Source organism: Lutra lutra, chromosome 6 (genome assembly GCF_902655055.1).
Source record: "Lutra lutra chromosome 6, mLutLut1.2, whole genome shotgun sequence".
Lineage (NCBI taxonomy): Eukaryota > Metazoa > Chordata > Mammalia > Carnivora > Mustelidae > Lutra > Lutra lutra.
Genome location: NC_062283.1, coordinates 70,330,511 through 70,345,310, shown reverse-complemented (window position 1 = coordinate 70,345,310; position 14,800 = coordinate 70,330,511). Strand labels below are relative to the sequence as shown.

Below are 14,800 nucleotides of genomic sequence, written 5' to 3'. Positions count from 1 at the left end.
TGCTGGACAGGGGTGGAACTTAGCAGAGAAGGAAAAAGTAAAGGTACCAGAGAAAGGTTAATTTATGGAGCAAAGTCCTTTATTTTAGAGGTAGACTCCAGAGCTCAACAGAATGAAAAGTAATTAATGATTCAATTGGCAATTTATTTTTTTAATTCTGCAAATTAGTTAAAATGATGTAGATCTTTATGATATTTTCTAGTAAAAATAAACATCTTACTACTCTTATTTTTTTTTTTAAAGATTTTATTTATTTATTTATTTGACAGACAGAGATCACAAGTAGGCAGAGAGGCAGGCAGAGAGAGAGAGGAAGGGAAGCAGGCTCCCTGCTGAGCAGAGAGCCCGATGTGGGGCTCTATCCCAGGACTCTGGGATCATGACCTGAGCCGAAGGCAGCGGCTTTAACCCACTGAGCCACCCAGGCGCCCACTACTCTTATTTTTTGAAGATTTTGCTTATCAGTTAATTCCTGGCAATAGTTTCCTTTGTAATGTCCTACAATTTAAAAGGAGATGAATCAATATCAAAGAAACTAACAAAAGCGTGAGAAAATCTGTTTCACTAAATTAACAGAGCTGCTATTTTCATTTTACCATTTTATCTGTTAATTTTTTTCTTAACACTTTACTGTGTATCCATTCCAGGAAATTAATGAAGATTTCTAAAAGCGAGTTATATAGCTTGGGTTTACTCTATTTGATATATCACTTAAGTAGTACTAATTTTCCTTTCAATTTTTCTTCTTTTTTTCTCCCATTAAGGATCAAGACTCTTTAAAGAAAAGCCAGGGTGTTGGTCCAATTAGAAAAGTTCTTCTCCTTAAGGAAGATCATGAAGGCCTTGGCATTTCAATTACAGTAAGAAGTAGTGCTTCCAGTCTCCTCTTCTGTAGTTAACTAGGATAATTGTGCTCCTGTGTTGGACATCCTTGGGAAGCAAAGTATTCTGGATATGTTCTCTAAATAACTAAATTTATTCCCCTGGGCAACACCACTTTTGTGTAAACTTTTTTTGGTAAATTTTCCTAATGACTATTAAGTATTACCTTAGTAAAATTAGTACTTTATTAAGTATAATTTAGCATTTTCGTTATGACTGGGGTTATAGTTTTATACAATATACTGTGATTGCCTCTATCTCAGACCCTTTGAGAATGGGCATGATTGTTTTCTTCTATGTTAAATGACTCCAGATTATATTGTTCTTTTCTCTAGAGTATGTGTTATCTTTCTCTTGACTCATTTCTTTGTTGTCAGATTTCAGTGGCTGTTGAGTCCAAATATTCTTCCTTTCTAAATTTGGTGCCTTTATAAACAGTTGTCTTGGGCAGCATTTCTGAGATCAGCTATTATAAAGTACATATATTTGGAGTCCTTTTGCTGTCCTTAGAGTGCTTTTTTCCAGAAGAATGAATAAGATGGGTTACCCTGTTTTTCATTTGGTAATACTTAGATACTGCCTAAGTTCTTTTGCTTTTTCGTATTGCTTAATACAGAAATATTTTTTATCACAAGAAGTTTACCTTTCAAGTTTATATACAACTTATGTACAAGTTTATACCTTGACAGGTATAAACCTGTCAAGTTTATACTAATAAATAGGTATTTATTGAATACCTACCTGTCTTTTTGAATGCACTGCCGTTAAAGAGCATAAATTTTAGAAGAAATAATAACATATATATGTTATATATATATATATATATATATACGCACAAGTGATATGTATATATGTACATAAACAATATTCATATACATACACACAAATAATATGCATATATATGCATACACAAATAATACACACACAAATAATTATAACACAAGCTAAAAAGTGAAAGGACCAAATAACTGCATTTCATCAATTCTTTGTTGCATATTTTTCATATTTTAATATCCCTGAAATTCAGATTCTTATACTCTTTCAGTGATTTTTATAGTTCATAAAATAATGCTAAGTCATATAGTGATTTAGATTTGATAAAATCTAATAGTGCTATGGACTATTAATATGTAAAATATTTTTATTTATGTTTAAAAGAGTTTAGCTGACTGTTGTTTTTTCATTTGGTGTTTGGTTTTTTTTTGGCTTTGGAATGTGTTTTAGAAAACACCTTTGGAATGTGTTTAGAAAACATGTATGTTATCGTTTTATTCAGAGATAACTTTGATACTAGTAATAATATATTTACCATTACCTAAGTGGCAAATAATATTTTAGTATTTATACAGGATAGATGCTTACTGAAATGTATTTTTAAGATGTTTTATTGTTAGAATAGTAGAATAGTCTGTGATTGTACAAAGAGTAAACTAATTGACTACCTTTTTTTCTTTTTTCTTTTTCTTTTTTTTTGTTAGGGTGGGAAAGAACATGGTGTTCCAATCCTCATTTCTGAGATCCACCCAGGGCAACCTGCTGATAGATGTGGAGGACTGCACGTGGGAGATGCTATTCTGGCTGTTAACGGAGTTAACCTAAGGGACACAAAGCATAAAGAAGCTGTAACCATTCTTTCCCAGCAGGTAAGTTCCTGTTATGCAGTTAAAATTGGATCTATCAATTGGTTCTTCTTGAATTTACTGAATATTTTATACTTCCTGTACTTGAGGCTTTTCAAGTAGTTAAGTGTTTTTATATAGACACTAGTTCCCTTTGATTTGGGCCTTTTATAGAAGACATTCAGCCAGATTTACTGAAGAAGATTTTGTTTGCCTTTTTCTACAGCTGTATAACTTTAAGCAAGTTACTTAAGTCCTCTGCTCTGCTACAGTGTCCTTATCAGAGAACTGTAAGGGTTAAGTATGTTGATTCATATAAAGTGCTCAGGACAGGACCTGGTACTTAGAAAGCAAAACATCATTAATGACTAAAACACTACAAATAGAAGATATTATAGAAAACGTAATGCTAGAAGCCAACTGGTTTTACAGACATAAATGTTAGAACTGAAAGGGTCCTTAGAAATCATTTAGCCCAACACTCTTAAATTTAAAATGAGTAAACTGATGTTCTTAGGGATTAAATGATTTGGTCAAGGTTGCAGAGAAAATAAATTAGAGTTGGGATTCATACCCACAAGTCTTATTTGTTACCAAGTTTTTTTGTTTTGTTTTCCTTTTTTCCTTCAAGAAGAAGGTTGAAGAAATTAGATTTCGATAGTACGTTGAGATGTTTGTTGGATCATCAATGTAGAATTGAATCTCAAATTTGAAAGTGAATTTATAGCTCATGTGGTTCAACTACACATTGTATAAATCTCTACAATATCACTAATTAAATATTTATATTAAAGGGGGGACTTGTTGATAAAGTAGTTCATTCTGTTATTGTACATTGCTGATTTTTAGGAAGTTCTTCCTCATATTAAGCCTAAAATCTATCTGCATGACTGCCACCCACGGACCTAATTCACTTTATGGAAGACTACCGCATTAATCCATCTCTCTCCCCCAAGTGGTATTTGTAAGCATTATCTGCTAAGAGAGATCTCAGAATGCAACCGTAACCTCTTTCAGTTGGTGTTTTCTCAACCCAACTTGGCCATATCCGGTGGCATTAAGAGTGAGATGAATGGCAGCTATGGTAAAGGAAATACAAACAGGCAGTCCCAAACTTTTAAGGAAATGCTCAGCGTGTATTACAATTTTGAAACATAAACATCCGGGAAAGCAGCGCACCAAAGATACTGACTTAGCGAGTGACAGTGAAAAATGGCATGCTTTCTTTGGAGCAAAGGCAGGCCATAATTTTCAGAGTTGCAAATACCAGACTTGTGTGTAGTGACTGTAGTCTCTTATTAAATGACTTGGAATGTTTTTTATTTTTATTTTTTTAAAAGATTTTATTTATTTATTTGACAGAGAGAGATCACAAATTGGCAGAGAGGCAAGGAGAGAGAGAGAGGAGGAAGCAGGCTCCCCGCCGAGCAGAGAGCCTGAGGTGGAATTGGATCCCAGGACCCTGAGATCATGACCTGAGCTGAGCCAGAGGCTTAACCCACTGAACCACCCAGGCTCCCCTGGAATGTTTTTTAAACATAATCTGTAACTTTTTACTTGAATATAAGTTTTTTTTAAAGAATAGCAGTTCAGGGGCGCCTGGGTGGCTCAGTCAGTTAAAAGTCTGACTCTTGGCTTTGTCTCAGGTCATGATCCTCAGGGTCGTGAGATCCCACCCCACATTAGGCTCTGCACTCAGCGGGGAGTCTGCTTGAGATTCTCCCTCTCCCTCTCCCTCTGTACTTCCCCTTGCCTGCACTTTCTCTGTCTCTAAAATAAATAAATCTTAAAAAAAAAAAAAAAGAATAGCAGTACAAATACTACATTTATTTATTTAAGTAATCTCTGTCCTCATCATGTACTTGCAACCCTGAGATCAAGCTTCATGTGCTTTTCTGACTGAGCCAGCCAGGCGCCCCCAAATATGATACATGTAGTCCAGTAGAAAGAGCAAGGATTTTGGAGTCAAATTTCTGTTTTTCTGATTTACTTGCTCATTATGTTGGAAAAATTATCTGCTCTTTCCAAAGCTCATTCAGGTTTCTCATTCATGTAAAAGAGACTGTACTGTAGTAGGGTTACTCTGAGGATTTAAGGATATAGTTTCGCACAATAAATAAAATAACTTTTATAATAATTACTATTAACATTATGTTACTCAGTGAAAGTTAAGTAAAGGCTCAAGACCTGTTCAGTAAGAAACAAGAAATCATTGTAGAGGTTTCTTGAATTAGTCAAGGAAAAGTTTGTGTGATCCCTTAAGTGCAACTTTGATATGACTAACTAGGTGGAGTTGCTATGTCGAGTCCAAAATGACAGAATAACTTCTAAACTGAACATTTGTTCTAAAATTTTATAAGTTGAGTAGTTAAGCATTCATTTTTAGTGGTCTGTTAGCAAAAATACTGTGACTGGTACAAAGAGCTACTGTATTATTAAAAGGAAATTAGGATTCATGGGGTTGGTCTGGACGTGATGGCCTTTGTGTGCTTTTCTATCTTTTGAGATTCTAGAATTTCATTATTTGTTATCTTGAAAGGAGCTACATTTGAAGTCTTACTTACTACTTCTCATGCCTATTACACATCCCAAGGAATTTGGAAACCATTTTCTGAGTATAATTATAGTAACTTGATTTCCTCATTTTCTTTCTTAACTTTAGAGAGGAGAGATTGAATTTGAAGTAGTTTATGTGGCTCCTGAAGTGGATTCTGATGATGAAAATGTAGAGTATGAAGATGAGAGTGGACATCGCTACCGTTTATACCTTGATGAGTTAGAGGGAGGGAGTAATCCCGGTGCTAGTTGCAAAGACACAAGCGGGGAAATCAAAGTGTTGCAAGGTAAAAATTACTCTAAAAGTTATTAATGTATTTATCATTAGTAAACTTTTAAAATACAAAATTTTAGATTTCTTCAGTAATGATCTTTTAATGTTGGGAAATCATCATTAACAAATTGAAGCTCTCCTTTGCTTATAGTTTTATTGCATACTGGTCACTGTGCCAAAATGTTACTTACATAGAAGTTTCTTAGGTTCATCTTGGACTTTAAGATAAGTGTATAACCAGTTACTGAATTACAAATGATCCTTGAAAAATAAAAAAATAAAAATTCCAGTGTTCTAGATTCTGAAATAAAGACTGATATATATGTCTTTTAGAGTAGATACACATCTTACTGTCATCTTGCTGTGTTAATGCAAATTCTTCTATCATAAGACAATGATTTGTAGACTAATATGAATATGTTATTAGACCATTGTCTTATGATTATTATGAGAATCAGGATATGTGATTTTGAGGATTTTTGGTTTAGTCTTTGCTATTATTTACTATTGTTCAGAGAAATTCTAGCTCTTTCTTTTACATAGAGCAGTGGTTCTTAAATTGTGATCTGCGAATCTCTGGAGGTCCCTGAAGACCCTTCGAGGGAATTCATGAGATAAAAACTTTATAATAGGGGCATCTGGGTGGCTCATTCCGATAAGCCTCTGCCTTCAGCTCAGGTCATGATCTCGGTGTCCTGGGACTGAGCCCTTCATTCTGGCTCCCTGCTCACAAAGGAGTCTGCTTCTCCCTCTCCCTCTGCCCTTCCCCCTGCCCCCGACTCATGTGCGCATGCTCTTCTCAAATAGATAAATAACTCCCTCTGCAAAACCGTTCATAATAATGCTAAAATCTTATTTCTGTTTTTTGGTTTTGTTTTTGTTTTTTTTCTGAGTTGATATTTGCACTGATGGTGCAAAAGCTGTGGGGGTAAATTTCTGTTTGCCTTAGTATGAATCAAGGCAGTGGTGCTACTCTTAAAGTAATCATTGTTTCTTTCTTGCCATCTTCTCAGAGTAAAAGAAAGAAGAAGAATAAAATGCCAGTTTCATGAAATAGTAAAAACGGTTCATTTTATTAAATCTTCACCCTTGAATGCATGTCTTTTTTGTATTGTGTGTTATGAGATGAGAAGTATACATAAAGCAATGAGTCTACATGCTGAACCAAGATGCTGGTCTCAAAAGCACTCAAGTGGTTAAGTAGCTAGCTAAACTGGCCATTTTTTTCATGGAAGACAATTCTGACTTGAAGAATGACTGACAAGTTAGGTTGTTCAGACTCTTTGGCAGCCATTCTCTTTAAAAGGAACAAGATGGGGCACCTGGGTGGTTCAGTGGGTTGGGCCTCTGCCTTCGGCTCAGGTCATGATTTCAGGTCCTGGGATCGAGCCCTACATTGGGCTCTGTGCACAGCAGGAGCCTGCTTCCCCTTCTCTCTCTCTGCCTGCCTCTCTGCCTACTTGTGTGATCTCTGTCAAATAAATAAAAATCTTTAAAAATAAATAAATAAATAATAAAAATAAAAGGAACAAGATGAGTCCATCACTTCAGGGAAACAACTGATAGTGTTTATTGCCAGTGACTGAATTTCAGCTTTCAAGTGACAATGAGAATTTTGTAAGACATTTATCAGTCACCATGAGCTTGATAGCTTTCCAACACTAAACTTATAAGATTGGTGGTGATGTTAATAAATGTGATTTTTTTTTTGATATAGTAAAAATGAAACATCTCAACTTTAGGAATTGCTATGTAACTCAGTGATCTAATATTACTCAAATGACCAGTGTAAGATGTTACAAAATCCTGCATGGCTAAAAGAGTCATTCAAATGGCAATATAGACAAGTGGATTTTAATATAACAGTGTGAACCAACCGCTCAATTCTGTGGCGAGCAATTTTGGTATAATATCAAAGAAGAAAATTGACAGTTAGCTGCAAACCCTATTAAAACTACTCTTCCCTCTTCCAACTGTGTATCTTTATGAGGGTGAGCTTTTTGTATACTTGTATTGTATACTCAATAGATTGAGCAGAGGCAAAAAAACAAAAACAAACAAACAAAAAAAACAGCTATCTTTGATAAAACCAGACTTTATTTTTTTTAAAAGATTTTGTTTATTTACTTGACACAGAGGGAGGGAGAGCACAAGCAGGGGGAGCAGGAAAGGGAGAAGCAGGCTCCCTGCCAAGCAGGGTGCCCGATGCAGGGCTCAATCCCAGGACCCTGGGACCATGGCCCGAGCCAAAGGCAGATGCCTAACCAGCTGAGCCACCCAGGTGCCCCTAAAGCCAGACTTTAAGAATATTTGCAAAATTGAAGATAAGTCATAATTTTTTTTAGCTATCTCAAATTTTAATTACTAATATGAAACATCAGTAACTCACACAACATTAATAAACCACATGAACAAAACTCTTTGGAATCCACAGTACTAACGAAGAATGTGAGGGCATCCTGAAAACCAAAAATGAGAATTTCTGGCATAGAGTTATATAGTGAACTGATGAACTAATGTTTTTGTGGTAAACCTGGATTTTATTAATTATCTGCACGTAGACAGCAGTAGCAATTGTGTTCTCCCCATACATCTTGAACACAACTATTGTGGCAATATGTCAAAACTTTACACTCTTGGGCTGCTTTCCCTATGATTTCATTGTCCTTCACCCTTTCTGCTATTTTCTGTCTGGATTAGAAGGCTTCTTCCTTTCTTTCTTTTTTTTTTTTTTTTTTTTTGCAGCTGAGGCTAAAAGACTTCTCTGTCACCTGTGTAAATTACAGAACACTTAAAATATGACTCATATAACCACAATGTATGCTTTTATGATTTGTTACTATTAATGGACTCAAATCACAAAAAATGTATCCATTGGTTACTGTTGAGCACGCGTCCATACTTCATAGCTCACTAAATAGATGACATAATCAACTCTAATTTATTTGCAAGTCCAGTGTCTATTTTTTAGATTAACCAAAATTTGTTTTAGATTCTATCTGGACATTGTCTTGCCAGCAACTCTGATTTTTAGCAATAAGCTAGTCTTTGCCTCAGTGCACTGCAGTTAAATAATCTGAAAGCAAAATGTAAAAGAAACATATAGTTGGTTATTATATATTTATGTAAGTAGAACTTAACTGAATTTTATGATTGTGTGTATTCGAAGTTTCATGTCAAGTCTGGTAGGAAATTACATAAAATTTTTTGATAGGTCCAATAGAGAATATGAAAAAATCTATCCAGTGTTTGCTATCTGTCAGAAGAAGGAAGAATCCCTTTGTCAGAAATTACCAACATGATTAATTTAGGGCCCCGTTATTTGCCTCATTACTATTAATAATTATAGTGGGCATTCCTTTGTCTTTGCTCAATAAAGTTATAAGATTTTTTTTTTGGACTAGAAAGTATCTGCTTTTTTTTTTCTCCTTCCTTCAGGGTTTAATAAGAAGGCAGTAGCTGATGGACATGAAAATGGAGACCTAGGAACTTCAAGTGAAACTCCCGTAGAAGACAGTGCTTCTAAACTAGACGATCTGCACAGTCTGTATCACAAAAAATCATACTAAATTGACTGTATCTCCTGACAAGATGGTTGATCAGACTTTTCTGAGTTTGGGGCACTAGGGAAATGGTGACAAAGACTATATAAGATCAAGGGAGGCTTGTAGCCTAAATGACAGTCGGGTACCTCAGGGCTTCATGTGAACAATTCTAAATGCATAAAACTCCCGGTTTTCTGTGGTATACCATAATTAGCTATTGCATGTAAAGCGACTTTGATTTTCTTGAAATTGTAAAGCACCAAAGCATGTGTTTCCCAAAGGGATATTTCTAGGCTCTTAAGTACCAAATGAAGCACTACTGTTTTATTTGGCTCCTTTTCCATTTAGTAGAAGGACCGTGCTAACCAGAATTTTATAAGAAATAGCCTTTAAATACAAGAGAATAAATGAATTCATATTATATATTCCAGAATGTTAAGTGTGGTATTTCAGAGAGAGAACTTAACTCAATGAATTGCAGAAATGTAGGCTTGACTTATTTTTTTTTAATTAAAAGAATGGTTTTAGTTTTTTAATTTAATTTATTGTGCATCCTGATACCTAAATCAGTTTTTAATGATCATTTATTGTAATGAGTTTGCCTTTCAGCTTTATTCAATGCAGTACAAAATAGTTTTCTTTAAGCAATCCTTTGTCAATCAATGCTGCACTAGAAATACTTTCTCAAAAGTTATTGTGCGTTGTACTTTCCTGGTTTTTGAAAGAAATGCAGATGAGTGTAAAATATCTGTCCTCAATTATGTTATCTGTGTGCATGGTATTGGAGCATTACATTATTAATGTTTGGACTCCAATGGTTTTTTTTTTTTTTTTTCTGGGATCCACAAAAAACAGTTTTATACATTTTGAGTTGTTCATAAAGTTTGTCTTGTGATAGTCTTGGTACTTAACAATACATTCTTCTGGCAGTAAAAACTTAGATTTGTCAGTGAAATTACATTGTATCTACACAGCAGTTTTCTCTCAAAGTAACTTATTTGCCAATCATTTAAAAAGCCGAGGACGTTTTGATACAGTAATTGTTCGGGTTGGCTTTTCATCTCAGTGTTTGCTTGATGAAAGTGCTCTCATTCGCAAACTACAGATCTATTAATGATCTTATCCTGAGATTAAGCCCCGGAGGGAGCCTGCTCTTACTGCTTTGCAGGCCACTGTACCCTGCTGGGTAAAGTGAAAACATTGCATTTAAAGAGGTGATAGTTTTGCCAATATCACTGATTTTTTGAAAGGATATACATTTAAGGGGATATTAAGTGGGGGACAAGCCTACAAAGGCTTTTAGAGTATTACCAGTATCTTCATGTCTAATATTCAGATGTTATGTGATATAGAACACTTTTTTGTTGTTGTTTATCCTAGATTGCACTATATATTTGTTCATAGGTAAATCTGTACAATGTATATACTTTCTTTGGTGGTTTTGCTATTTATAAATTTTATGTTTTAACTGTTGCTCATTTATGGTTTGTTTTGGGTGGTTCTGTTCATCTGTATATCACCATGTTAGTTTTTAATAGAAATGCACTTCATAGTGTATATTGTTACTGATATTAAATACATTGTTAGAGTAACGTTGCCTCCCAGCAAAAGCTAATATTTAATTGTACAACCAAATAATCAAGCTCCATGTTATTGTTTGCTCCTGACAGGCTAGGCCTCTTATAAGAAAAAAGAACTTTTTATGCACCCCTACACCAAACACATACCCCAGGCATGACATGAGAACTGCAAGCTGGAGTTGAGCCAGTTTATTCATTTAGCCAAAAAAATTTCCATTGCACTGTATCTGAAAACATTTTTGTTGTGACTTGAAGCCATGTTCTTGTTTTTTTAAAACGCAGCCTGGGATGGAATGACCATGGCAGTTTTTGTTTTTGTTTTTTCAGAGAATATCCTTAATCTACTAGACAGAATCCTTAGGAGATACTAGCTAGAACTTTCTGATTTTCGAGAACAATCTAAAAGTCCATGAAGAGTACTTTAAGAGCCTTGAATTAGCATTTCTCTGGAGACGCTGTATAATATGGATCATATGGGATGGTTATGACATAAACTCCTTTCAAGGGCTGAAGAGCAGAAGGAAAAATTTCCCAGGTAGTTTAAGATTGCCTAAGTCAGTTCCGTTTTCATTCCTGCTTCACCCTGGTTTGCAAAGAAAGTCTGTACGAGAACTCCATTGCTCAGACGCTACTGTGAGCTTCCTGGCAGGTGTTTAGAAAGTACCCAGTTAAAAGTTCATTTTAGAATGGTCTCTAGGGGATGAGCTAAGGATTACAGATGGAATGAAAAGCAGTTTTTATATTTTCACATTTATAGGGAAGAAATCCCTAACACGCAAGTTTCTCGGCCAAAGCCAAATAGCAAAGGGGAGAGAACTGTGGCAAAGCCATCACAGTTAAAAAGGAAAAAGAAAAATCTGCAAATACACAACGGAAGAGCTGAGGGAAAATGTTCAAAACGTGAGGGTTGTGTGTATGGGTGTATATTTACATTTTAGCCTCTAACATTCTCTTCTATAGTATCTATTAGGAATCTGATGGAGCAACAATATTTGGGTGTATGAGGCTTGTTAAAACAGGTTTAAGAGAAATGAAAGGTGGTGAGCCTTGGTAATTATAACTCAGCAGCTGTCAAAAGGTAACACGGCTTGTGCTTGGTGCTGGTTTTACTCCCCACACAGTGGACTTGACTTTGTTTTCATGTTAAGAAACAAAATGCATTGATTCATGTGTAAGTCACACATTATCTGATATCTTTATTATGTATTCCACCGTTCTACTTACTCAGTCTTCCACGTAGGGTTGGCCTCAAATCTATAGGATTTATGACAAATGTATTATATCTAGTTAAGTTGAGTTTAATATTTTTTTATTAGCCTGTAAATAAAGATGGCATCTTCTACATTAAAATGGTATTGAGCTCATTTTCTTTCTTTCTTTTTTTTAAAGATTATATTTATTTGAAAGAGACAGCGAGAGAGAGGGAACAAAAGCGGGGGGGAGTGGGAGAGGGAGAAGCAGACTCCCACTGAGCAGGGAACCCAATTCAGAACTCGATCCCAGGACCCTGGGATCATGACCCGAGCCAAAGGCAGATACTTAACAACTGAGCCACCCGGGCGCCCCTGTATTGATCTCATTTTTTTTAAAAAAATAAACATTTTAAGTTTCCCATTAAATATTTTTGTTTATTTCTGGTAGCCCCTATCTAGTTGTACTAACAGGCCATCACGTCCATGAAAAGGCTGAAACCTAGTTACTATAGTTGAACAATTTTTTTTTTTTTTGTATGAATTAACTGTGTGATCATAGGAACTGTTTACTCTGGGTCAGTTAAAAACATGGTGGTTGGGGCGCCTGGGTGGCTCAGTGGTTAAACCCTCTGCCTTCGGCTCAGATCATGATCTCAGGGTCCTGGGATCGAGTCCCGCATCTGGCTCTCTGCTCAGCAGGGAGCCTGCCTCCTCCTCCTGTCTCTCTCTGCCTGCCTCTCTGCCTATTTGTGATCTGTCAAATAAATAAAAAAAAAAATCTTTAAAAAAAAAACACAAAACGTGGTTGGAAGGAGCTGTCAGAGCAACTTTGGGGCCAGTGTTTTGTTAGAACTTAGCAGACTAGTCTCCTTGGGTTAGTTTTGTGTTACAGATTTTGATATCCATGTTCTCTAAGAGGATAACTGAAGCAAATTAAAAAACATCCTATTAGATATAAGAGGATGTAAGAGGACATTCTTCCATTTTATCATCTGAGCCCATATAGTTGAGAAGTTTCCAAAATAGGTGTAAAATAATTTTTAGAAACATATGTAAACATTATTCTGTTTCTTTGCTTAGGAAGTTTTACATATGGTCACTTACGTCAAAGGACTAGGTGTAACATGAGTAGGAATGCCTTTGCTTTGTTAGGGTACTTGAGGTCAATCAAGATAAACTTACAAATGGTATTTTAGTATTGATGAATACAAATCATATTTCAGAAAATTACTTGAGTTACCAACATTCAGAAGTACTTTTTTCATTGATTAACCTTGATTTAGACCTCATACAATATGCTGTCTGTATGGCAGCTTAAGCTCCCAGCCCACCAGGCAGTTTGGAAAAGCCTTTTCCCCAGAATTCATCTGCATAGGATGTTGTTCAGTCTATGAAATGTAAAAGATTATTTACATTTTGGGTTTTTGTTTTTGTTTTTTGGGTTTTTTTTGGTGTTTTTTTACACTTTCGTTTTTAATCAGTGTTCTAGTTTAGGTGGTTTTGTATCTTTTTTAACTAAAAATATTGCAAGTTAGCTTGTGCTGTTGGTGCTAAATATTTGTTTCATACTGAATCTTTTTCAGATGTATATTGATCACTGGAGCCCCTGTGGTGGTGGCCAGGAGAATGCTCTCCCAGATCTCCAGCAGGAGGAGCACACTGACTCCGGGCTCGCCCAGCTGCTGCACTCTGAAATCTATCCCAGCTTCTCCAGCCTCTGCCCGCAGTGACTGATCATGACAGGAGTATTATGACCCCTTGCCTTGAGCTTGAGGACTTCCTGACGGTCTGGCCAGACTCCCACAGGATTATGTTCTGATCTGAGTGGCTTCTTCCCCACCTTCCCTCCTTTAGCTGAGCTCCTACCTGCATCGGGGTCTGGGTGCTTCTGGCTTCCCATGAAACCCAGCTTCCTCTCCATTTCCTCACCAGCATTGCTCCCAATAAATCCCAAGCAGATTCCCTTCTTGGTCTTGGTGTCTGCTTCTTGGAAGACCCAGGCTAACACAAGTGGACCAGGAGATGTAAGGAGATAGGTTAATAGATGAGGAACTGGCTTATCTCCCACCCGGAGGCTGAAGAGGATGATCTGATCGGTAAGTGAGTGGCATGAAGTCATGGCTCAGTTTTCTAAATATTTAATAGATGGTGTGCCTGAACTGTTGTCCTTAGAAAGGCCTACCTGTAAAGTTCACCCGTGGCTAGTAATGCAGCAGTTTGGAGTTTAGGAATATCCCGCCCCTCCCATTCCTTTACTGATAAGGGTGGTTTATTGTGCCTCCTGAAGCCTTTGCACAAACAGGAAGATTTATGTTGGAACACCTGCCTTCCTTCTGGGAATCTGGAATTTTGATACATGCTAGGCGGAGAGTGCCTCCATGACTGCACCCAGTAAGAACCCTGGACTCCAGGCTTGCCCAGGGTCGGGCAGGCTTCCCTGGTGGACAGTATTTTTCTGTTATACATCATTGCTGAAGGAATGCAGCTCATCTTCTGTGACTTAATAAGAAGACTCTTGGAGCTTGTGCATGGTTTCCTCTGGACTTCGTTCACATGCCTTTCCCCTTTGCTGATTTTGCTTGGTGTTCTTTCTCTGTAATATCATAGTTGTGAGTGCAGCTCTGTGCTTAGTTCTGTGGGTCCCGCTAGCACCCCCGCCGCCTCAGACAGCCCCTGTCCCCTTGGTCCTCTCTTGGTTGCCAGGCCAATAACTAGGCTCAAATCCTAGCACAGCCTGGGTATGGATGTGTTAGGCCTGGCAAGGGAGAAAAGAGATGAGACCTCAAAAGTGTAAGAATTAGCTAGCATATACTGGCAGGTGCCAAGAATGTGCTACTAGGATTGGATTTTGAGAGAGCCTGATTAAGAACTAAACTCTCACATTAAAACAATTCAGATTGGAAAAAATAATCCACACCTAAAACATAAGGACAAAGAAAATTGGAAAGTGAAATGATAAAGAAGATACACTGGGCATATATTAAAGGCCAGCTGAGATAATTATTTGTATCAGAGAAACTAAGCAAAAAAAAAAAACATAACCAGGGATAAAGCTACTTCAGTCCTTAAAGAGTCAGCTCACTACAAAATTAAAATAATTCTAACCTTTTATTTACTAATTTGAAATAGCCTCAAATTATATAAAGCAAAA

General features: G+C 36.5%; 1 protein-coding gene across 3 annotated transcripts in view; it reads left to right on the top strand.

Moving 5' to 3' along the window:
* The window catches only part of GOPC (golgi associated PDZ and coiled-coil motif containing), a 41,921-nt gene extending 28,306 nt beyond the window's left edge, over positions 1-13,615 (top strand). For 2 of the 3 annotated variants that reach the window (XM_047734685.1, XM_047734686.1), the window contains 4 exons: positions 765-860; positions 2,361-2,525; positions 5,164-5,344; positions 8,770-11,806. In XM_047734685.1, the coding sequence (XP_047590641.1) occupies positions 765-860; positions 2,361-2,525; positions 5,164-5,344; positions 8,770-8,900 (573 nt within the window). In that variant the 3' untranslated portion in view covers positions 8,901-11,806. Of the gene's footprint in view, positions 1-764; positions 861-2,360; positions 2,526-5,163; positions 5,345-8,769; positions 11,807-13,232 lie in introns of those variants that run through there. The other variant, XM_047734687.1, reaches the window with a different exon arrangement.
* Positions 13,616-14,800: the final 1,185 nt, after the last annotated feature.